At 39.3% G+C, this 26181-nt stretch overlaps 1 protein-coding gene across 5 annotated transcripts in view; it reads left to right on the forward strand.

Annotated features, from left to right (window-relative positions):
• Positions 1-24851, forward strand: part of TNFAIP8 (TNF alpha induced protein 8) — a 63627-nt gene extending 38776 nt beyond the window's left edge. For 3 of the 5 annotated variants that reach the window (XM_063321187.1, XM_063321186.1, XM_063321188.1), the window contains exon 2: positions 22997-24851. In XM_063321187.1, coding sequence (XP_063177257.1) covers positions 22997-23562 — 566 coding nt within the window. In that variant the 3' untranslated portion in view covers positions 23563-24851. Of the gene's footprint in view, positions 1-3930; positions 4031-20012; positions 20306-22996 lie in introns of those variants that run through there. The other 2 variants (XM_063321184.1, XM_063321185.1) reach the window with 2 other exon arrangements.
• Positions 24852-26181: the final 1330 nt, after the last annotated feature.

Raw genomic sequence — 26181 nt, forward strand, 5'->3', positions numbered from 1 at the left:
CAGTTCACAGCAAAGTAAATCTCTACGGCACAGCTATTGGCATAGCATAAAGAAAGCATACCTGCAGTTATGTGTATTATGATCTTTCAGGGTACTTGTATACCTCTTTCTTTTGCATCACAGTTGGTAGCAGGGTGAGAAATCCAGATTTCTTGAGTTGCCATCAGAATTCTGTCATGTGTCTTCAAATAATTCAGTGCAGTTATGGGTGGCAAAAGACATGCAGTTGGCTTAGAAAATGATTGGTGGCTATTGTCTGTAGTAAGGAGCCAAAGTTGGGCATGGACTGTACTTTTATTGTTTAAAGGTTTGCAATCCATTGACCGTGACATTCTGTGAGAGCAGAAGTGATCACCAGACAACTTTAATTACATTAACCAAACATGGGGAGATATTTTTAAAAAAAAACAAACATGAATATGTAATGTCTGAAGTGTTACATTACCACTTCCTTCCCTAGAACTGTTCTGGGGCTGCATGTTTTTATTGCAGTAGGAGATTGAGTCTTGCTTCCATGGCAGCTGCCTCTTCTTGAAAGCTTCTTCCTGATACTTTTCACGTAGTACTGCTGCTTCCTCTTTTTTGTGAACCAAAACATTACAGTCTTTTTTGATATTTCAGCATCGAGCTTCAGAATCTTCTTGGAGTACTTTTAGCACCATTTTTTGGGCTACTCTGATTTTTATTACTCATTTTAAATAGTTATAAAAGATGTGATAGGACTTGCCACCTGTGTATCTAATAAGAAAATGCTTCTGTAAACGGAGCTGTCTCGGGGTGCGTTGAGACACAAAACATAAGCAAACTTTTGAGCTGGGCTGGGGATGTGCTGACACAGCTACCCATCCTTTCACAATGCCCCGCGTATTGCTGGAGTAAGCCAAGGCCTGGCTACAGCCTGTTCTTTCTGTGGTAACCCTGCCTTGGCGTTAGCAGAAATGAGGACAATTTATAAACTATGAGCTAAAAAACAAAATCAACTAAGATTTTTTGTAAAGTAAAACCAGAAGTTTTTTGTTTCAGCAGAGAAGGGTGTAAAGGACCACACTTCATTGTACTCCCTTTTCTTACCCTGCTTCGTGGCTTTCAGCCTCTTAGCCACTGAAACTTAGTATGTAAACCCATTTTCTGGTGCGTGCCACACAAAAGATTTAATTTTCCTCTGGGAATTCTGGCCTTCCCTCTGAAACTGAATCTGTCCAAATGTGTAGTGGGTTTTAAGCACTTCATTTTAGGAAGTTACTTTTCTTTTCCCTAAGAGAATCTGCCCTATAAAATTTAGCTGTATCTACTGAGTCTATTTTTAGAGTTTTTGTCATCTTTGTTTTGTCCTTTCTACTCTGTATCACATGCAGAGTTATGATTAAAGAGGGGTTTTTTTAAGCTTCCAGGCTGTTTACTCCTCAAGGGATCCAAAAATCAGTATGGATGCTTTGACAACTGTCTCTTCCCTGCAGGTGAGGTAGTGTCACCCCTTACCTGGGCTCCTGTGTTGTCCACAGACTCTGCTTGATTTTTCCCTGCCTTATGCCGTTACTTTTACTGGCCTTCTAAGTAAAATTATTTGGGAGTTCATTGGGTGCAGATTCTGAAGAAGGTGATAATGTCGTCGTGACCAAATGCCATTACAAGTCACTGCTTAACTTAAGATCATAAAATTACCTACCTTAACACTCTTCAGTCTGGTTGGGTCTTTTCAGCATATGCATGTGTTTTTAAGAAGCATAACAACCAAAATGAAACATAAAAACCCCACACTTGTGGAGTCTGAATTCAGATGCTGTATGCAGGAGGAACAGGGCTGAGTGACGAGATGCGCTCTTGTTGTCTCTGTAGGGAAGAAACAAAACAAAATCATTTGATTTTTGTTATCGGTCCAGAGAGGTCTGAAGTTTCTGAGGTATTTGAGAAATCTTATTTTGCAAAACTTGCTGACATTTAACCACAAGGCTCATTATCTCTCATATCCATCTGTCATCTAAAAAACCAAAAGGCATCTATCTATTGTGTAAATCTGTTTGCACAGGGCTCTTGATACTGGCTTATATTCTTTTTTATCTCTCTACCAACACTCCCTTTGATTAAAGGACCTCAAAGGCTATTGCAGTTCATCTTCACTATGTTTCTTCCTGTTCCTCCTCTGTTCTGGGGGGAGTGTGGTGGGGGGTTGAGTGGTTTCAATCTACTAAACAATAATTACTCCAAACCAGTACTTTTTTTTTTTTTTTTTTTTTTTAACTTGCAATGTGTGGTTTCTTTAACTAGTCCAGCATTGTAATTCCTTTTTCTTCTGTGATACCGCTTAGGGTAATGTTCGCTTTTATTCTCTGTGCTTTGAAGGATGCAGCTGATGTGCTTTGCCACACCACAGGGCACAATGAGGCCTGCAGAAGACAGCTAGCTTCTCGAGGAATGTCCTTAAGGGACCCATGGAGTTGTGTGTATTGCAAAATAAAAAATTGGCAGTGTCACCAAGAGCCTTTAAAATGAGATCTGTCTGTCTTGGGCATGGGAGAAGTACATGGCAAAGGACAGTCCTTATCATGAATAAAACCACTCAAAATAGGACAAAGGTTGCTCATGTTCTGAAGTCTCATTTACCCCAGTCCCCAAACCAACTTTGCCATAGCTTGAGAATTCATACTGCCCTTCCTGACTGTACCTTTTACTTACCGAGACCATCCTACCTACTTACAGTCTTCCCATAAGCTTTAATGAATACAGCTGAATGTTACAATCAGAAGTGCTTAATGTTTTTTTTTACCCTCCCCCAATTTTGTGCAGCTGACAGCTTTGGCTCTTTCTGACTTCATCTTGAAATACACTTACTTATACTTGACTCTAGTAACATGCTTGCTAGCTGTTAATACTATTACTTCTACAAAGACCCTGACAACCCATCAGGCGCACATGTTTAACCCTGTGAGGGGGAGGTAGGTGGGAATTCAGTTGCCCGTCAGCTGCCAGCGTTCTGAGAGCTCACGCCTCTTGTTTTTGTCTCAGCAGTCACGTTTCCACTGAGGTTTTGTCCTGTTCGCTGTGCTAAAAATACATTAAATGAGTAAGTAGGAAAAGATGGTTCCTTTTGACGGTGATTTTACTGGCGGCTGTGCCAATTGGAAAATAGGCTTCCAAGTAATTTCCCGATTTTGATCCGAAGGCATGTATGATGCGTGGCGAGTTGGGCGGTGGCTGCAAAAGACCCTGGTTCTCTTGCTCTAAAACAATTCAATGTAACAGTTAAAACTAATTATCTTTTCTAGGATGCAGGGGGATCTGTAGCACAAAGAAATCAGAGAGTTTCTCCAAGAAGGAAAGGTGAATTGCTCCTTTCAGCGTAGATGGCACCATGCACTGAGCATGAGTGAAAGAAAAAATAATTATTTAGTTTAAACTACCTGAAAGAAAGCTGCTGCTTGTCATCTTTTAAGCATGTATTTAGTCATCCTGTATTAGTCAGTGTAATTATGGAGGCTACAGAACTAATTCCAGATAGTAACCAGTGTTGAAATGTACAATTTAGGCTTAAAAAATAATTGATTTAAATTAGATTCTCCTGCAAGTTAAGAGAGCCCCGGCCTGATTGTCAGTTACCGCAATCAGACATTGCTCCGCGCTCAGGGCTTTTTTTGGTCTCCCCTGCTTGCTTTCTCATACCACGTTGGCAAGCTGCAACAAGTGAAACTCCACCCTTCCTACAGACTGGGGAGAGAATAAAATGCATAAACGGCGACTGCTGGCGAGTAAAATGAGGGTTTCTGCGAAGGTGCTGGTTTTCCAGACAGTCGCTGGTGTGCAGCTGAGAAAGGGGCGGGATCATTTTCAAGTAGCTTAGTTGCGATTTGTTGAATTCATAGACTTTTCCCCTTAAAATCCCAACCCTCTCTCTTTTTTTTTTTCCTCTTTTTTTTTTTTTTTTTTTTTGAGAAGTTGACTTGCGGCTGCTTCTCAGTGCGCACGTCAGCTGTAATCTGGTCCCCAGTGCCTTGCGCTGAAATCATGAGTTCGGAGGCTGATGAACCCAAGGAAGGTACGTTTTTTTAACTATTTTCACAGGAGAGGAAACGTGTGCGCTCGCTTTGCCAGTGCTGCTTTTGTGAGCGTGGAGGAGAGTTTCTGCTCGCCTTAGGTTTTGGGTATTCAAAGGGGAGGGAAATATGCTTTGGCAAAATCGTCTGAAGCCATGCCGGTTTCGCTGGATGTGAAATGACCAAAGTGTTGGCACCCAGGGATATCTGTCTGTCTTGGCAATGGTAATTTACCTGCACATGAAATACTGATAAATGGAAGAAATGGTGTTTCAAAACACTGGTAGCAGAATATCGAAAGAGGAAGATTTTTCTTTTATTTGGAAGCAGCGTATTTTTCAGCAAAAGAGGAAGTTGCATGGGGAGAAGTGAAAGGATTATTTGGGGAATAAGCCTGATGCCGCTTACTTCCCTATCCAAATGAGTGTGTGTGCACGCGTGTGCCTGTGTTTGAAGCACAGAGGAGTGTGCCAAAGCTACAGGGTTTCATTTACTGCTTCTAGAGTGGAACGTGTGGAGGAGCTGGAAGTGCTCCAACAAAAATACAATTATTCACTAGTGTTGATTGGGAGGGGGTGCGAGCCAGGGTAGGACAGTAGGGAGCAAGCGGGGGAGGAGGGGGGCAATTTCCTGAAAGTGCCTATATACAAAAGAGCATTTATACAGAAGAGGGCACAGGGCAGTAGTGGGGTTATACACTGGATTTCTTAGAACAGAATTGATGTTTCATGGTTATGAATAGTCCTTAGGGAGACTCACACTCAAAGAGATCCAGTATAGCTCAGAAAAATAACTAAAAAAAAACCCCAAAACAACAGATAAGGAAGCAGTAGGGCAACCGAAGCTTTTTGTATTTGGTGAAAACAAGAGATTTTCAGAATATTTCAGATGGTTTTCCCCTTGTACTCCATACAACTTCCCCCACTTGAAGAATAACATTATCAAGGACCTATATCTGGTTACTTGCGTAAAAGAGGATTTTAAGTTGATTTGCAGAAAAGTCAGCTTGGACTGTATCAAACTTAATGCTAATAATGATGATAGAACCTGGTTAGTAATAAAGCACAATAGCCTGTGTTTTGACAAGAATTACATCAGTGCTCTCCATTTTTTTTTCTTGTTTCTTCTCATCAAATTAACAGATGAACTAAAAGGCTGTTTGTCCTTTTTTTCCAAGAAGATTCTGTAGGAAGATTTATTGAAAAGCAGAACCAAAAAAAAATATTTCTCTATAGAAACTGTTCGAAAAAGAGAACATGTAAATAAGAATATGGCAATGTGAACACTGTCCCTCAGTTTTACAGCAGGAGAGATCAGCATGCATGCCATAGAATGAAAGATCCTCTGGTTTCATGCAGGAAGCTCCAGACGATTTTACCAAGTTGGCTATAATATTTGAAATGTAAATTCTCTTCTTTAAAGAAACTTCTTACCTCCTCTAGATGACTCAGATTCTTAAAACCTCCTGAAAATACTTTTGCCTTCTCTGCATTTCTTTTGAAACAATTTGAGATGCCAGGATCTTCATGCTGAAAAAAGCATTTGGAGCAGGTGGCTGAGATAGGAAAGGAAGGGTAGCTTTTTGGTTAGTTATTTTTAGCTGGGAAAATATTTGGGTTTTGCTGTCCTGTGATTTTAGTAGGTTAGAATGGAAAATAAAAACAGTAGCCATTGTGGGAAGATAAGGTATAGATGTCACTGAGAAGGTTTTTCAGTTAGTCTGTAAATGTATTCCTGATAATACATGCCCATCTGTAAAGGAATAATTTAGAAGATGCATGAGAAATGGGGGGTTTGTGTTTACAAAGACTGAGATTGAGGTGCATGTGTAGAACTGCAGCTTTTACACTACTCTGACTAGTCTGATTGAACATCACTGATCAAAATACTGAAAAATAAAGTCAAATACTTGTGCGTTTGTAGTGGCCCAGTGTATGTGGCATAAAATAGGCATTCAGAGTCTTTCAACTAACTAGCTGTGTTTAACCAAGAAACTGCTTTTTGCATAAAGAAAATTGATGCTTCACAAATTCAAACTGAATTTGAGGCTCAGGCTTTTGATACTGAGGATATATAATCTTTTAAGTGGTTTACCAAAGGGGAGGTGTGGTTGATTTTTCCTTTAGGTGCAAGACTGAACATCACTCTAAAAGAGAAATTCTGATTTACCCACAAATTATGAAGTCCAGACAGGCAATTAGTAGGTAAAGGTTGTGACTGATTATGGAAGAGGTAGAGAGTACACTTGGACAATTATAAAATAGTTATTTTACAAGATTCTGTACATTTCAAGGCTACAGCTAGTGAGGAAAGCATAGTGGTTAATATGCTGCATGCTAAAACGTGAAAGGAGGAGAAAACTACAGGAAAGATGTTATTTTAATATTGTTTGTAAGCAAAGGCAGAATTTTTCTATTTTCCTTAAAGCAGAGATGCTCAGGTGGCCTGGGAAGCTTCACTGGCCAAGAGCTAGTGAAGAGATACATACGGAACTCTGAAATTCAGTTGCATCTTCCAGATGTGACTCTTGGACCATGTGTTGGGAGATCAGCTTGAATGAAAAGGAGAGTTGGGGGCGCGGTAATAGCATTGAACATCATGTATGTTCTGGCAATGATGTGATGGTGAAGTGAGAAATGCTTCACTTCCAGCTACTTTATGTAAGTGAATTGCAGTATTGGGACAACATTGGGATGTCTGTAAAAGTAGATTTAATGGATTAATATGGATTATTTTTCAAAATCTGCATAACAGGATCAAAGACCATAGGTTTTACTACTGTAAAAGTGAACTATACCCATGGTTACAGTGAAACCCAAAATCAAGGTCAATTTTGAATGTCGAACTCCTGAAGATTTTCTTTTTTATGATTAATTGAATGAAGGTAGAGTCTTTGAGCTCAAGTCAAATCTTATTTTTTTAGCAAGGGCTGGGAGTAAAAAGGCAATGCTAGAAGACAATCATTACATCACTGTATTTTGTACTGATTTCTGGATATGAGGTATGCAGCAGTGTATGTGGGCTTTTCAGCTTCTGCCTTTGATCTCTGCGTGGTCCGTATTAGAATGGCAACATGAAACAGATTGGTTTTTTCTCCCATCATGCTGCTTAGTAACATTAGAACAATCTTTTTATTCATCTGTATACCACAGTGCTGTATTAAATATGTGTGTGTGCCTGTGTGTGTTGGTGTGTGTATGGCATCAATCTGTATTGCCTTTACAGATTCCAACAACTGTCATGATATAAATAACCCTGGCACATTTTCTTGTAGTTACTTTTGCCCTGGATGAAATAAAGAGCATGGTAACATCAAGAAGCAGTGTATAGCATTTTAGTGCATGGCATAATTTCAATCTGGTATACCAAGGAAGGTACCAAATGGTTTCAGGCTGTTATTTGACTTAATTCCTTTCTGAAATCTGAAGGAAATGTTCTTAATGCTGTCACTATATTAAAAATACATATAATTAATATACCTTTTTAAATACATACCAATTCCAGTTAAAATTAATGTGTTGTCAGTGGATTTCTTACATGGTATTTCTTCAATAAAGAAAGTAGTAATTTATGTAAAGCTTCAGAAAACTTCAGCTTCATTCTACAGGCTTTATGTTGTAGATTGAGAAAACAGCAGGAGATAAATTTAATGTCTCAAAGGAAAAGTAAACTAGTAACAGATATTAGAGTGAATGGAATACATTTCTCTATAAAATAATGCATATTGTGTTACAAACTTGGAAGCAATGAGAGCCTGCATTGCACCTTTATCATACTTAGCTTTTAGTACCACATTTCATGGGGGAGAAAAATCTCTGCATTCCTACAAGTGCTCGGAGCTTTTTTAGACACAATTAGCATTTTTTAATCCAAATGAGATTACTGAGGAATGAGCTCACCTGTTTTGTTCCTTTAGAGCTCAGAACAGAGACACAGGGGTTATAAAATCACAGAGCACTCACTGTTTTGAGAAGTCAGTACTCCCTCTTGTAAGTAGTCATGGATTTGCTTTGACATTTTGCAGTCACCTCTCACTGTGTGAAAGTTTTCCAGGGTAGAATCATGTTCATTTAGATAAAAAATTGTCTGCTCTTGTGCTCCTTAATCCATCCAAAACAGCGATGGGAATCTGTAATGAACCTCATGAAGTTCAACCAGGCCAAGTATAAAGTCCTGTACATGGGTCGAGGTAATCCCAAACACAAATAGATGCTGGGCAGAGCATGGATTGAGAGCAGCCCTGAGGAGAAGGACTTGGGGTGTTGGTGGATGAGAAGCTCAACATGAGCCAGCCATGTGTGCTCACAGCCCAGAAAGCCAACCGCAGCCTGGGCTGCATCAAAAGAAGCGTGGCCAGCAGGTTGAAGGAGGTGATTGTGGCCCTCTACTCTGTTCTCGTGAGACCCCACCTGGAGTACTGTGTCCAGCTCTGGAGTGCTCAGCACAAGAAGGACATGGACCTGTTGAAGTGGGTCCAGAGGAGGCCACAAAGATGATGAGAGGGCTGGAGCACCTCTCCTATGAGGACAGACTGAGAGAGTTGGGGTTTTTCAGCCTGGAGACAAGAAGGCTCCGGGGTGACCTTATAGCAGCCTTCCAGTACCTAAAGGGGGCCTACAGAAAGATGGGGAGGGACTCTTTATCAGGGAGTGTAATGATAGGACAAGGTGTAACAGTTTCAAACTTTCTGAAAGAGGGTAGATTTAGATTAGATATTAGGAAGAAATTCTTTACTGTGAGGGTGGTGAGACACTGGAATAGGCTGCCCAGAGAAGTTGTGGATGCCCCATCCCTGGAAGTGTTCAAGGCCAGGCTGGATGGGGCTTTGAGCAACCTGGTCTAGTGGGAGGTGTCCCTGCCCATGGCAGGGGGGTTGGAACTAGGTGATCTTTAAGGTCCCTTCCAACTGGAACCTTTCTGTGATTCTGTGCGTGATTCTGTAAAGTGCTAACAGCCAAGGAGGTAAACTGCAGCAGACCCAGTTTCTACTAGTTCCAGAAATAATCCAAACTTTACAAACTGTACAAAAGAGGTTAATCATCCGACTCTCTCCAAAACTAGCATTTGTTAGAACCTTTTATGCTTTTATGATAGCGAACGGGAAGATCCAAACTATGCAAGTAGAGCGTTATCCATACATAATTGGAACAGATACCAGGTGATGACAGTCCCATTTCATGTTAACCTTTGAAGGCAAAATTGTAATCAATGGCATGAAAACCGTAAGATTAAACAGGAAATGGGATGTCTCAGTGTCTGGTTTTGGATAACCTTTAAGATAACCCATCTGTGAATGGATTAGGTGGCCACTGTCTCTCTTCATGTTTGGAAGTCCATATGGAATAGTTATCTTCTGTAAAACACTTTGTACCCCATATATTTAGCAATCTCTTCCTTGTGCTGTTGGAGCAGATGAGGAAGCTAGATGGTAATTTGAGCAGAGGCCACGGCATAAGCACTAGCTGTAGCTGATAGGTTACTTCAGAGAATCACTGAAAACTCTTAACAGGTTAATCATTTAGCTGCGATTGTTGGGTTGAATGCTAGATTGCTTTGAGAAAATTCCATTAATATGATTATACTTGTGCGATCAAATCTTTTAATCCATAGCAAACTGCAAGACTCATGTGTTTCATTTCAAACAAGATACGGTCCCTTGAGCTGTTTGGTCAATAGAGAGAATCATAGATTAACTGAGGCTGCAGGGAACTTCTGGAGGTCATTGGGCACAACCTTCCACTCAGGGCAGAGCCAGCTTTGAAGTTGCATCCAAATGCACAGTTAAATGAGGTTGCTTAGGCTTTTTCCAGTCCAGTTGATAGTGTCTTCAAGAGTGGTGGTCCCACAACTTCTCTAGCAACACATTCCAATATTTGACCACCTTTGCTATGAAGCATTCCTAATGAGAACTCTCCTTGATGCTTGTGTCTGTTGCTCCTTGCTGGTTTGCTGTGTGGATACAAAAAGACCCTGGCTCTGTCTTCTCTGTAACTATTCACTTAACAAGTTAGATGTATTGGGTAGGTCCACTATTACTCTTTAGGTTGAGCAAACCTACCACTCTCAGCCTGTCCTCTCAGTTGTGCGCTCCAGCTCCCTAACCATCTTGGTGTCCGTCTGATGGACTTGCTTCAGTTTGTCAGCTTCTTTTTTGGTGAGATATTGGGAAGCCCAAAATTGGAGATGGTAGTCTGCATATGGGAAGATAGTACTTTGTTTCCAATCTTTTCCATCTTACAGAATTCATGTCATACTGGAGACTAAATTTTCCCCATCTTCCTTACGTTTATCTGTTGTTGACAGCATTTGCTATATTATGGTACTGCTTAGACCCTTGGGTTACTTTCTTTGAGGAATTTGCAAACTATACGTTGTCATAAATGAGACCAGAAGTCAGAGATCAGGGAGCAAAAGTCAGTGAATCTGTGGAGTATCAAAAGAAGTGTCTGGGGAAGGGAAGGGCCTTACACCTACATTCAGAAAGGCCGTGTTCTTGATCAGTGTTATTTCCAAGTATAGCAACAGGCTGAATGAATGGCTTCTGAGAATAGTGAGTATTTTTTAATACATGTGCCAGGGATAACATAAGGAAAATGTAATACTTAAAAATTAATTCTAATTTGTAATTTTTATTCAAAAGCACAGATCATTCCTTTCATCAGTAATCATTTATCATTTCATCAAATCTTCTGTTAAATATGACAGTTTCATAAGGGTTACTAAATACTGCTTTTGGAGAACCAAATTGCTTCTCTCCCCGCTCTCCTCAGGCATTTAGAGCCTCTGTAAACACATTTGAGTAATAAATACAGCAAATGAAAACTATATTGCAGGTGTTATTCAACCTTCTGGACTTTTTTTTTTTGTTACAATTTGATTACAAAATACAGTAAGAGGAGAGCATTTCATAGAGGTGTGAAAGAGCTACTGATTTTTCTGCGCTTTTATGAAACAACTTCTGTTTTTCTTTTTTCATACATCACACTCAATAGAAGAATTAGTAGGCTAAAAATAATTTAATCTATTTCATAATGTCTTTAAAGCCAAAATGACTTATTTAATGTTTAAGGATTAATTTTTCATGTTTGCTTATTGGGTAGATGCTTCATAGATCCAGTAGTATCCAGTAGCAGTACTGTTAGTAGTAACAGTTGCTGTGTGTGATTTTGAAAGACATTGGAGTGCTTACACTGACTGTTTCTGCATTAATAAATAGCACTAATCTGAATGTTTGTCTATTGACATTAATATTTTTTTTTATTGTACCGTGCAAAATCTGGAAGCTACAGATTTTCATGTTTTCTCTGTCTGCATCAGTATATTTGCCAAGTTCCTTGTGTTTTTTAATGGTAGGTGTACACTTTTTCTTTTGTTGATGCATCTCCATCATGACTACTGAACAGGATGCACTGTGGGATTAGCAGTGCAAAGGCAACTCCCAGCAGCTTGGTTCTTTTAACCATAACATCAGCAAAAACACAAACCTTAAATCTGCTGTCTGTTGGGCACAGCCTTGTTTTGAGCAAGGAGGAGAGCAACTGTGAAGCCTGTCCTTTGAGAGCTTCATTCTACATTCATCCTTTTGGGGTGTTTTCTTAGAAATTTTGGTTTTCTTCATAAGATTCCCTGACTGGGTTGGGGTGTGATTTGATTCGGTTTCATCAGTTGATTCCCTGTCAAAATTCACTTTTGTCGTTCATTTCTAGTGCTTGACTGGCTAGCAATGAGAAGTAGAGAGCCTGCACTTCTGCATGGCATGGCGGATTCGGTCTGATGAATTTGCGATCCAAAACACCACAGATCTGTTTCAGCAGAAGCAATGTAGAGGACTGAATACACACTGTATAAATAAATTTATTTTTCACTACCTTTTGTTGAATTCAGTACTGATATTTGTAACTACGCAGATTAGTAATGAAAAGTCAAAGATTCTGTTTTGCATAGCAATAGGGGAAACCTACATTTCAGTCTGACATAGAATATACAAATGTTGGGTTGTCTGGAGAGAGTCCTGTTCCTGATGGCAGTTTACAGTAATGAGAATAAATTGCAGTAAAGTAGGAGTTAGTGTTTAATTTATTTAAGAGTGTTTATCCTTGAAAGGTTTGTCATTTGAAATCCAGGGACATATTCTGAGATGTATTTTACTTATCTATGAAGGTGAGTAGTTGCAGGTTTCTCTACGGCATTGGTAGCTGACCTGTGATTTCAGTGGACCCCTAAGAATGTGATACCCTCAAGTCTTGATCCCAAAATGTTTACATTTCACTTCATACAGGAATTAATAAAGCACTGAATCAGTGCATGCACAGACAAGCTCCCACTTAATTAACTTCATTGAGGTGTGTAGGAAACTTTCACTGTGAAAAATGCAGAAATTCCCTTGTTTTAAAACAAAGCTTTCATGAGATCTGTTTTTGCTTTTAGTATGTCCACTTTACCAAACTATTCTACAAAGACAGTTTTATTTATAGAAAGAAGAAAATCTTGGTTTAATATTAGGAAAAGCAAGTAAATGACACACTGGTGATTCCAAGGGCTTTTTTTTCCTACTTGCAAAAGAGAAAATGAATGAATGTTTCTATTCACTTAAAAACATTTGTATTAAAAATATTTGTGGAGAAAAAGTGATTTAAATATTACTTCAGAAACTAATAAAGGACTTGAAACAATGAATCATGAATTTGAGCAGGTGTGAACAGAAATAGTGGATACTTCAAGAAGGGGGAAGAATAAAGATTGGCTCTGGTGTCTCCATCTATGATAAGATGACTTCACCAAGCTCACAGCCTTGTTCTCAATGCTGGAGGTTAGATATTTAGAAGACTGTGATGCAGGACATCACTGTCATGGATGTTCATTTAAAATAACCTCTCTTTGCAACAAACAGCTGGTATTAGAATCAAATGAAAGAGATGAAAATTATGGTGGATTTGGATGTTGATCAGTAGGTAACAAGCCACAACAAAATGCCATGCAGTTTGGGAGAAGACGATAGTAGTATCATGGTGAAGTGAAGAGAAACTGTTGACATTTTTATTTCTGTGCAAAAAAATGTAATCTAACTAATTTGAAATTTAGGTTTATGGTGTTTATTTTCACCACATGAGTCCTTTCCTTCTCCAGGTTCAAATTTGCATTCCCTCCTTCTTTGTGCGTAATAATCCTGAAAATCTCGAGCTACAACAACTTTTCCTGGTGGTGGATCTCCCTACATAGCTGACCAGTGCTGTTCATCACCTACTTAAAAATACCATTTGATGCCAGTGCAAAGTAAAGAAGCTGGACGTTTAAATTCTACAGTAGTCAACAGCTGTAAAAACCAGTGCACTCAATCTCCTATGCCTTGCCCTGAGGAGTGAACTACAAAATAGATGCAGGTTTTACAGAATCACAGAACAGTTAAGGCTGGAAGGGGCCTCCGGAGACTGTCTAGTTTTAGCCAGTAAATATATTTGCAACATTTAAAAATAAATAGGCTTTCTAGTGCTTTGCTAGGTATCAAAGTTCTGTATCCAAATGATGCTGCTTACTGACATAAAAGAAAATTACAGTGTCACACATATGATGTTTAACCAGATTTAATTTTACAGAAGAACGAGTTGCTAACAGTATTAAAGACATGTTTTTTCTCTTACGCTTTATATTCTACTAGGATTTAATGACACTAATGAAAGCAAAACCAAACTCTCAGGATGTGTGGGGTGGTGGACCTGTTTTTTGACACTTAGTTTATACTTGAGAATTTAGGTGTTGGTTTGGGTTTGGTTTGGTTTTTGTTTTTGTTTTCCCCCAGTAAGTGTTATGTATGGAAATACTTTGCGTATTTTTTCAGCTGTTTTGAGCATTGGTTTTGACTGAGAGATGCCAGGAATAAAGCAAACCAAGTGGAAACAAACAGGAGTCAAAGCAAAGCCTCCAAAAGAGAGACTGTGCATTTGGGTCTTGGGGAGCCTGTTCTGAATTGACAGCAATGGTGTAAGGAAATGAAGGAGGGAAAATACTCTCAACCATTGATTTAATGTCTGGAAGTTCGGATGAAAGTCCTGGTAGCTGTAGTATGGACACAAAGGGAGCAGGCTGTGGCTACTAAATAATGGGAGAAAAAATTAAAACTGAGGGATTGGTTTATTTTGCTCCTTGTGGATGAGGAAGGTAAGGGAAATGCGTGTTAGCAGTGTTAATGGAAAAGACCACTACAGCCACCAAGTCCTCCATAATCACAGGTACCATGAACGATTGGTGCAGAAGAGTAGACAAAGCATATAGTCTATGGACAGCCATGCATTTAATGCCAGAAAACATATCTTTCATCCTTTAAAGCAGGTAGTGAAAAATTAAAACCTGCAAAAGAGATGAAAGGCGTCACTAGTGTCCCAGGCCTAAAGAACAGCCAGTATCTGATACGTAAAATATACCATATATGGTATGTTTTCTTGTGGTTTATAATCTGCATTTCAGTGTTGATGTTGAAAAAAGTATATACTAACCAGACACCTGAGAATGGAGTGCCTTGGGAATCACTACTGTTTTTTTCCTGTGTCTGGCCTGTAGCTGTGTCAATCTTGAGTGCCTCACAAGTTTCTTTAGAAAGGAGAAGACAGAAATCAAACTATATATGTGTGAGACAGGTGTCATTCAGTTTCTCAGGGCAACCAGTGGAAGATACAAGAGTAATTTATATAAACAAAGTTAGAGCTAGCAATCCAGCCTTCTTTCAACGTTACACTGAAAGAGAGATCCCGAGGGACTCCCATCCTGTCTGCAAGAAACAGACAGGGTGGCGAACAGATCGACGTTAAGAAGAACAGAGAACCAGAACTAGAAATCCAGGAAGAACATCATTAACTACTTTCAAAGCCATTGTAAGATCACTCACAAACCTTTCTGTCATTTGAACTCTCTGAAGCCTCTGCTGTGGCTTTCTTTACATGCTATTCAAAATGTATGCCCTTTGCAGTTTGACAGCCACGTTGCTACCTTCTCCTCATAATCAAGTTCCCTGTTCCTCTCATGCAGATTGCCATCTTGTCTCAACCTTCCGGTTCATTGTATTTTTGCCACATGTATCTTAAACTTCCTCTTAACTTTCCCCCTCCGGCCCCCATGTCAAATTTAAGTCTCACCGATGGATGCAGAGCTCCCCAGGGCTGCTGTTCTCGGTGTTTTTCCTTCTGCATTCCAGCCAGAAGCTCTCCGGTTGAACTCTAGGTCCTGTGCCTACAGCTAAGGGTTTTTTGTGAGAAGACAGTCCTTCTGCCAGGATGTTTGTAAGAGCAGTTAGATACCTCTTTTTAAACTTCAGCTTTTGGTAGAACATTCAATTGTTAATGGCCAGATTATTTTATTGGAAGTTCCTCTTGGGTTAGGGAGCTTGGTGCTGTTGCCTTGCTGCAGTTGGGTACACATTTCTTATGCTGGACAAAAAATACAGTACCTGCATTGCATTTGCTTGATCAGAAGGCATACCTAAGATACCCTTTATTTCCTATGAAAAGATTTGTGCTATATTACTGTTGAGTGTGCATGGATACCTGGTAGATACAGAGGAACTTGACGTAGCCCTGAAATGGCCAACAGCTGAAATATCCAGGCTGCATATTTAATACCCCAGCACCTGTTGTTACATTCCAGCGAGGATAACAAATGGTGGCAAAGAAGTGAAATACCAAATTAAGTTCATGACCCTACTCAGTGTGACTGTCATTTTCTCAGTTTAATATCCAAAATATTTTAAAATATGCTAATCTAAGAGCAGTCATCAGAAGTTAATCTGATTTTTTTTTCTTATTAAAGTTGCAGTGTTAATTAAAAGCCACACAGAGACTCTAGGAAAAAGGGCTTTTAAGAAGGCTTTTTAAATTTCTAAATCAGCTACAGTATATGTATCATGTGATGCACAGGGTGGCTGTGGGAAGCACAGGCACGTAAAACCAGAATAACTTGTTGGCACAGACTGCTCTCATGGGACTGCAGAACTCTGCACTCACATTCTTGTTGGAAATAGCATCTTCCCGTGCCACACTGCCCAGCCTTAACCTCCAGGTACTTTTTTTGGCAGTTCTTCTCACCTCTTGATCAAAAAAAGTATTTTGTTTTCTGTTTTCTCATGGTTTGTTTCATTTTTGCAGCTAGAAAGTGGGTCATCTTTTGCTGTTGGTCAAATTTTGGACACGTGATACATTAAGGCTAGAATCAAATAGCAAAATCAGGAAGCATATAACAATATCATATGTGTTTTGCAAACCTATTGATAGTGACTTCTTCAGCACTTTTTTGAGTAAAAAAAGGTGTTCCTAATGGTGCTTGCCAGCTTTTCTTATCTTTCCCGTGTTCCTGCTGTGGAATGTATGCTCACTCTTAGTATGAGTATGCAGGTTAGACATAGTGCATATTTAAAAAAATGCTTGATTAGCCAGATTTCTTTTCCAAAATTGTTTGATTAACTCTTGCTTCAGAGTGACTTGCAGCCTCAGAGCTGACTTCCAAATCCAGTAAACCTGTTCACGCAGTATTTGCCATGCATTAGGCTTGGCTTCAGATTGGGTATTTTTTCTTTTGAAGGCCTTCCAGTGTGACTGTTAAAATTAGTACACATTGCTCGACTAATTAACGTTCTCATAATATGCTCACTAAGTAAAGATTATGGTGAGTGAGAATTTAGTACAATTTACTGTACCTATTAAGAGAACTGTAGGCAAAGGTTACTTACCTTTATGAACGAATGCTTTGTATGCGTTGAAAAATTCTGTTTAAACTGTTTTCTAGTTAAAATCGATATTCATATATAAATCTCCCTTTTCAAAAACAAAGTGCCAAATAAAATATTTGCTCTTTGAATAAGGACCTTGTGTACCTGAATCATAAAAGTAGAGATGTATGTGGAAGAAATAAGTACTGTATAGGGCCCTTGTTTTTTTGGTGTGGTTTTTTTTTTTTTTCCCCTCCTTCTGCACTTAGTCGTTTGCCCTCTGGGTTTTCCACTGCCTGATGGTGCTTGCCCAAGCTATCTGCCCTGTTGCAGTCCTTTCTTCCATAAACTCTGTGGCTGCCCTGGTTTCTTCTCACCCCTGCCATCAGCCAGCTTAGAAGTTGCAGTCCCAGTGTCTGAGGTTGAAGAGCGAAAGCTGTCAGAGCGCTGTCTGGTCTTGCATGTCTGGTACGAGCTTCAGTTTTCATCAGCTTTTGAAAAGCCAACAAGTGAAGAGACGCAAACGTGCAGACGGGCCAAAATGCTGAAGTGGCCGTCTGGGGACTGCTGTGTTTTTGGAATGATTTCAGCGTTGCAAGGACTTTATCTGTGCTTTTTAAAAGTTTAAATTTAACACACCTTTCACCCAGGAAGCTTTGAAATACTTAGATAAGAATCACAACACTGACTCTTCTGTTTTAAAAAGAAAAAAAAACGCACACCAAAAAAAGTTCTTTGCAACCGTGACTCACTCAGGTGGTTATTAAGAAGAAGCTGTAAATCATGGTGGCAGCTAGAAAAATCAGCTTACCTTATTCATATCTGAAGAATTCATAGTCTGTGTCCTACCACTCATTTTTTAATCTTATCGTCATGGAATAAGTACCTTGTGAAAATTGTTACAGCCCTGGTAACAGGTTTATGACTCTATTTCTGCCTGTTCTGTACTGCAGGACTCGTTGGTTCACTGATGCTAACTCTTGCAGTTTATCGCCATCTGAGCTTTACCTTACTGAAGTCATGTATTTATGCATGAAGTCATATATTTATATGCCTCAGTGTATTTATTTTTCTAATGCTTCTGGCCTTTATCATTCCTGAAAACAAGGGTAGCCCTGCAAAGACCCAGAAAGCAGAAGGCACGAGAAAATGTAAAAATTCAGTAATTTTTTTTTATCCCTGGATATCTAGGCGATCTCATGATTTTGGAGGTGCATGACTCATGGTCACATACACCCGGGGGGAGCGTAGCCCTGTCAATCCCGCTTGATTTCAAGTTGCCTCCCTCCAGGGAAAGGATGCTGTCCCTCTGCGGGAGCCTGGCTGAACGTGCGCTCAGTACGGCGCGCGCGGGCTTTTTGCTGCAGCTCTCACCCGCGGTCTGTAGAGGGGCAAACGCACTCGTCCACACAGGATGCCCGGCAGGAAATCAGTTGCCACATTTGCCAAAGCTATGTGACACAGTCTTTTAAATGCTGCCTAAAGTGCTCGGTCGGTGCTGTCTCTTTCCTCCTAATCCCGTGTAAATGTCCTTTGTGCCTTGCCTAAAAAAGAAAACCTGTCATTTTTGGACCTTGCGCTCACCAGGTACTGGTGCAGTGCGTGGTATGCCAATCACTAAAATGAGAACAGGATCTCAGGCAGCAGCCGTTGTTACTAATGGCTTCACAGTCACATTCTCTCTTCCGCCGGGACTGCTGTATCAACATAGCAAGTACGTACACTAGAAATGCAGGTCATGTCAGAAAGCTCACCTCCTGACTTGCCCATGGAATTTAACACGGTTCACTGGAAGTTTTTACTGGGTGCTTTTTTTTTTTGTCCTTCTTTATTACAACAAGATTAAAAATACTCCGTGACTCAGGTATTGTCAATGTACATGAGATTGAATGCACTCAACGGCAAGTGATGTTGAATCTACCGTCGGCTGTTACCTTGTGGAAAAAACATCCTGCCTTGATTCAAGGCAGTGAAATCATCTGATTCAACTTTTTTTTTTTTCCAATTACTTTTTTTTTTTTTTAATTTAGTTTAAATGGAGTTGAGAAACACGGTATTTGGTAATAGGCATTTGCCACAGTGTGGAGGGAGGTGTACTTGCTTCCATGTCAGGGAAAAGTCAGCATCACAGCCGTAAGTAGTAGCCTTCTTGTACTTTTATACCAGTCTTCTGAGAGCTTATTAACCCACAATTCTAAATTCTCATATACTTCCACCACAGTTTTAAGGAAAACATGTGTAAGGTAAAATATTTTGGGGAAAACCGATCCAGAATGCTACAGGTCCAGTATTTATTGACTTTAACAAACAAAATACTATTGTTAAACAAACAGACTGCTGGTTGCTGAAATCCAGAAGTTTCATAATTAATAAGCTTCCAACTTTCACAGGAGGCAGTCTCTATCAACTTGTGTGCTCCTCTAAATCATAAATTAGAAGACTCTGCAGATGCTGGAGTTATCCCTAAGACCATATGAACTTTGAAGTAGCGGAGGCAGGATTTCCACTGAGAGTCTTTCCCCTTGGTCTGCTCCCCCCTGCGGAGGGACGGCTCTACTGGAACATAATCATGTTTATTTGTGTAGATTGTACAGAAAATGGCATCCATTGATTTCAAAGGGGTATTTTTTGATGATACGCGTTTAAGAAGTGAAGTGTAAAACTGCACAGGAACGAAAACAGGAGCTATAAAGAGTAATCATGAGGAAAAACTATCTGTGAGATGCTTAAAATCAGTGAGATTCCCTGCCCAAATTCTGGGTGTGCTGTAGGCCAGCAGAGAAGTGGCACTATTTCAGTTGTATGTGCAAGATTGGGACCTGTCAATACAATAGGTGTGGTCAGAGATTTATACATCCTGGCCAGCTACTGTAGTCACTCTTAAAAGGTGACTACCTACAGTCAACCCTAAGCGAGTGAGGCTGCCCTAAGCAGTTGTCTAAATGTGGATATACAGGCTTATTTTCAGGTGCTCGCGTCTGAGACTGTAGTCGGAGGTCTGAAGGGGGATGCTGGGCTGCCCTCGCATTGGGAGGGGGGGGCTGGTGACAGGAGCAGCTGGCGGCCGCCCCTCACCAGCAGCCTGTGACCCGTGAACCAGGCGTCTCCCATACACACAAGTATCTGCAGGGAGCAGGTTAATGTTTTAACCTCTTCTTGACACGTCCCCTTGCCCTTTCGAGTCACAGGACCTTTCTTCTCCCTCCCTTTTCTGCTAATTGTTCCAGTTGTCAGTTAGCAGTAACGGCTATTGGCGTTGCTGTGCTTGCTCAGCAGTGCAATTTCCTTTCGGCTCTCTTTTCGAGGAAGTGAAACCGCCGCGATGTATTTTTGCATTCTGAGGTGCCAAAGCAAAATGAAGCGCTGCAGGTCGGAGAGAAAGGTAGCTGAGAAGAGCTGCCGTTACGGTGAGGGGGAAAACCCCCCGTTCACTCTGTGATAGCTTCTGACAGCGTTTCAAAGTGCATGATAGCGTGTGTGCTGGGTTTAGCGGAATAAATAAGCCACAGGACGGTTCTTCACCTTGGGTATTTTGCTTCTCTTTCTGCTGTCGGCATTAACAATTGCAATTCCGTTTGGCGAACAAGTAAGTAATAATTTTACTATTTTTTTAAGGAAGTATATAAGTTTGGTCCAAAAGAGCTCTATAATCTTACTGCTTAAGCAATTGACTGTGATACACATTCTAGGTCTTTCTGCCATCAGGGCAATAAGGGAAAATTCTGGTTATAAAATACGAACAATTTGCAAGTTCCTTTTTTGGGTTGACTGAAATACTGAAGTATGATATTTATGTATTCAGCAATAAAATTAGAACCCACGTAATAACACAGGGAAAATGAAGCTGACTTCTAGTGTACTGCAGAGCAGATAGAAAATAGGCCGTGATGGGTAGTCCCAAAACTTACACAGTTTTTAGAGAAATGCCATTAAGAGCTTAATACCTCTTTGCTTAGTATACGGTAATCACGCGTTGAGCTCCACTTTGTCAAATGTTCAGTGATGTAATGTAAGGGGGATTTTGTTGAAAAACTGTAAAATTTTTAGGAAACTGCCATGTCTTCACTTTCTTGAAATTGATACTTTGCAGGTTATTATGTGTAAATTGTTAGAGCCATACCTGAGTTTGTGTGTGACTTGCTGGAAGCAAGCATTCTGTGTGATATAGTTGGCATTTTATAAGAATACCTACAGCATCCTGGAAAGAACATTTTAAAATACGTATATATGGGGGGGGGGGGGGGGGCAGATTCTCTGCAAATTTATGGAAGACACTTTGAAACAACAACTGCTATTAGTACGAACATCTGTATATCTTTGTGGAGTGTCAGACAGAAGGCATCATGAGCAGTTAGTAAATGGGAAGTCTTTAAGAAATAAAAGTTATGAAAGAACAATCAATATTCCTGTTTTGGAGGAAAAAAAGCTATCATTCATCTGTAGGTCTGTGTAAAGCATTGGCTTTGAGTTCTCGCATTTGACCACCCTTTGACATACTTTGATTAGTTTTATTTGAATAGTAACAGTTGCAGTTCTATATTTAAAAACACAAAAAGTGAATCAAATACTTTCAGTTCAGATTGACTACTTAGCATCTTTAACGTCTTCCTGTGGTTGAGAAACGTGTCTGTCTTGTGATCGTGAATGCTTTGCCCAAGATAGTTAACAATGGGTTCTTTGGTTTTTGAGTGTCCTCATGTAGTAGAGATTTTAAAAAATGCGCTCAAACACTTCATGCTTCAAAACGAAATACAGGTATGCACTGAAAGTCTCTTGAAACAAACGTGCTTGAAAGTTTCTGCGATGACAAAAAAAGGAGCTTGTTACTAAGTTTCTCAAGGGTTGAAGAAAAACTATTTTCTTCGACAGACTGTTGAAGAAAAAATATAGATTTGTGTCTCACGTGTCCTGAAGGACAAGTTCCTTCTATTTGCAGGAACCCCAGAGGCACCCTGCATCTGAACACACCCAGCTGCCCAAATACAAACAGTTAAGACGAAACCTTTTCCAAACTCAGGGACTTGCTGTTTGGCATCTGCAGAGTTTATGTTTTCATTAAAAGAAAAAAATAAAAAATGTTTCCAGGCCCTGTGTTTGCAAAGCAAACCTTCCATATGTGAAGTAAATGTAAACAGATGAACCTTTCCTTCAGCCTGTCTGAGACTCCAGGGAAGCTGCAGCGTAAAGGCTGCCGTCTCCCAGACCCTTCAACCTGGAAGTACGAATTCACATCTGCCTTGGTGGGGAAGGCGCTGCAAAGGGAACGTGGTGTAAACAGTTGTCACATGCAGCAGAACACGAGCAGTAACATTTCACAAAACAAGGTTTTCTGAAAGAACATTTGGGGCCTTTTAAGTATTTGAAGGAATGACAAACCAGTCATTGGGTATATTGGTGCAAGTAAGCATAGTTTTGGAGGTGGAAATCTGCTCTAGGATCTACTGTATTGGTCACAGAAGGATTTCTTATGAGGTTATGGTAGCATGTGTTATGGCGATCCATAGACTTTTCAGTTTTGGCTATTTCTGCATTAAGTATAGGACATAGAAGTGTTAATCTACACTTGTTTCCCCTCTGAAAACTAGCTGCTTCAGATTGCATCCAAAGCATCTCAGTATTGGTTTGGTAACAGTACAGTCAGTATTGTTTGCTGACCAAGGATTTTTGTGTTTCTATTTTATTATTTTTTATATATATATATATATTTTATTTTCATATATATATGTATGTGTATATGTATATGTATACATGTATAAAATATATCTATTAAAATATAATAGATGTGTGGGATCTGAATTCACTGACCATGTAAAATGCTAAGCAGGAAAGAGTTTTACAATAATCAATTCACTGAATTACTCTCTCTAATTGAGTAGCAGTGGTAATTATCACGACATTGGGTTAGTCATGGTTTCAGATTTCATTATGAATATGAGAATCTTATGACTCATCTGATCAAATAGCGCAGGTTTACTGCCTCAACTTGAAAATCCCCATATATAAACCTCTATATATAGACAGAGGTTTAAAACCATTTTTGAGCAAGTTCTATCTCATTTTTTGTTTTCTTAGAAGTAAAACAGTCTAAAAGACTGTAAACCTGAAGACAACAGAGTTTTAGGGACTGAAAAGATGTTGACTACATACATAAGTTTGCATTATTTTTGCAGCAGTTAGTAATACTAATATGAATGGATAGACATGAAAATATTCCTCAACTGTCCACAGTATGTCTGTTACTAAGTATTGACTGCATGCTTTTTTTTTTCTCCCCCAGTGGCCACAGATGTCTTCAACTCCAAAAGTCTGGCCATTCAGGCCCAGAAGAAGATCCTTGGAAAAATGGTGTCCAAATCAATAGCAACTACTTTGATTGATGACACAAGCAGTGATGTTTTAGATGAGCTCTACAGAGTGACAAAGGAATACACACAAAATAAAAAGGAAGCAGAGAAAATCATCAAAAACCTTATTAAAATAGTCCTCAAATTGGCAATTCTCTACAGGAACAACCAGTTTAACCAGGATGAAATAGCGTTGATGGAGAAATTCAAGAAGAAGGTTCATCAGCTGGCCAAGACCGTGGTCAGTTTCCATCAGGTGGATTATACCTTTGACAGGAATTTTTTGTCCAAACTGTTAAATGATTGTAGAGAGCTACTTCATGAAATCATTCAGCGTCACCTAACTGCAAAGTCACATGGACGTGTCAACAACGTGTTTGATCACTTCTCTGATTGTGAATTTTTGGCTGCCTTGTACAATCCCTTTGGACCTTATAAACTCCATTTGCAGAAACTTTGTGATGGTGTCAACAAAATGCTAGATGAGGGGAACATATAAGTACATGTATTAAAGTTGACTTCCTATGCATTATTTGTAGATGGAACACTGTTGATTTATGAAGGAATAAGGGAGCATGCAAAAAGGTTTATTTTTTACATTATGGCAAATATTTCCAAAATACCTTTATTAAATTGATTGCTTATTATGAGGTATCTGTTGCTATTCACTGTCCATCTGGAAGAAAGACTGCACATGACTTTTTTTACTGGGCTTTGCCTAAGGAAACAGCTGGATAAAGACAATAAGACAGAACAGTCCAAGTAGAATAAGAGTCTTGCAAGACAGATATACAAAACAAAAAAATATGCTGTCAGACAATCCACATCTTTCATAGATTTACAGAATTATTTCTAAACTATCAGAGTCCAGTAATGTTGGTAACAGACTATCATGGTGATGGTACCCTCTATAATTTCTTTGACTTATTTGTAAAGTATATATATTTGATTCATTTATAGTCCTTTATGCTCTCTGCACGGATCACAGCTTCCTAGTGTTGCCCTTATGAGGCATTCGATTTTAAATAGTATCAGTGATTCTGTCACGCAGAGTCTTAACAGGCTTTTTCATCTCCAGCTCAATGCTGAAAACTTCCTGTCTGCAAGGCTACCAAGTATAGATCCTTATAGACTCGCACAGATGCTTGCTTCCTTTGAATATATGGGGATTATTTGAGGAATAAGCTACACTATAATAGCCTAACTGGGGAAGGGTATTCCCTAGAAACCACCTGCGGTACCTAATTTTAACTCTGCCTATGATAAGGTAAAACACAGTGACTTATCTGTGCAATTCCTTAAGATATTTAGACTCCTGCTAATAGGTCACAATTCTTTTTGAAAAGGTGTGAGTCAGTATATTTTATACACTAGGCTGATGTATATGATGATGTGAATTCAGAAAGCTTGATCACCTGAAAATAAATTCCAAACCAATTTGCTTTCTGTACAGTGGAACTAGAAACAGAAATTAGTTTTATTGTTGTGTTATATACTATTTAACTAATGGAAAAATGGAATCTTGAATAATTTTTTTTTCTTCTTTTCTTCCCTCCTACCTTTCATCATTCTTTTTCTCCCTCATCTTCTACTTGCCTTGCCTTTGGGGATAAAAAAATGTGACTTTCTAGACACTGTAATGTACTTAAAAGCATGAAGTTAATACATTTCAAACACATAAAGACTTTTTGTTAGGAAGCATATAAAGAATTTGCTGTTTATTTAATTGCCAGTGTTTTGCTGTTTGCTGTGTCCTTTTGTTTTAATGAGTAAACCAAAGAATATTTGCACTGCGAACTTCTCATGCCTTTTTTTTTACCTTATTGCATTTTAAATAATGAAGAGCAAACTTGGCCTGTGCCAGCAACGAAAGCATTGCAGCCTCTGACATACGACTTCAGCATTACTTGTGATTTTTTTTAAGAGAGAAAATTCACGATTATTCATGTTCGTTTGGTCACAAGGCTCTGAATATTCCCAGAAAGGTGACAGAAAAGTACCAGAGAGAGAAATGTGTGTTCAAAGTATGAACTCGCTTTATACAAGCCACTAGTGTCCAGTAGAGAGAGAAGATTAATGTACTACTGGGCTGGAACAACTGGGAACTGATGTAAGGATAGTACACCAGAATTTGCCAAGAAGCAGATCATTAGGTTGACATCTGAGGGAATGTCATTTAAGATCCCTTCCCATGTTTTACTTACGCAGTAAATGTGTTGTACTTTGTCCATCAGAAGTCATGTATAGGAATGCAAGATCATGAGGAAAATCCCACACATTGTAAAGAGTATAGTCTCTGACTTATTTGCTCCACCTATTTCTTGTCTTTTCCCACCTAGAAAGAGAAAGCTACTTGGTTTCCTTCCCAGTTCTTCTCTCTGAGATGGGAATTAAAAGGAACTGGACTTCTAGAAATTGAAACAGTTTTCTTTACAAATCCTATTTCTAAATCATGTTCTGATTCCCCAAAACAGCATAGTTTATAATGAACAGTAACAATTACTGAAAGGAGGACAGGACAGTACCTTGTTTAGAACCAGGTGTAATATATGCGTGTGCTGTGTAAACCACAAAGATTTTCTTCAGCCATGACCCAGAATATTTTGCTCAAATTTGAATTTTCTCTAGGACAAAAATTTTTTAAATGGTCTTTGTACATGGTTAACCAACACCTGCATACACATAGACGAGCCATATTGCAGTCAAACTATGTATATCTGCAGTGACACAGTAACTTCGTACTCAGTTGCATTATCTGGCCATTTACTTTTTAAGAAAAGTGAAAATTGCTCATGAAGACTTTACTATAAGCATAACAACTTGACAACTGGGAGCTCACAATTTAGCTCACAATCTAGTTACATTCTTCTCAGATGCTGTAACAATAGTTCTTGTCTGGCATTCATTTTCAGTTACAAAGAAGTGACTTCTGTAATGATGAAATAAAGCAATTGTACTGAATTTTCAAAGACCTATCCTTATAAATAACACAATAGAGCACTCAGGCCGTATAGTTTTGCGGTTAATGTATTTTTCCTGCAGGATACATAAATAGTGGCTTTAATTATCAAAATTCAGAAATAAATTGATAGCATTTTTCCTTGTAATACACTTGTGG

Source organism: Chroicocephalus ridibundus, chromosome Z, assembly GCF_963924245.1.
Source record: "Chroicocephalus ridibundus chromosome Z, bChrRid1.1, whole genome shotgun sequence".
Taxonomy (NCBI): domain Eukaryota; kingdom Metazoa; phylum Chordata; class Aves; order Charadriiformes; family Laridae; genus Chroicocephalus; species Chroicocephalus ridibundus.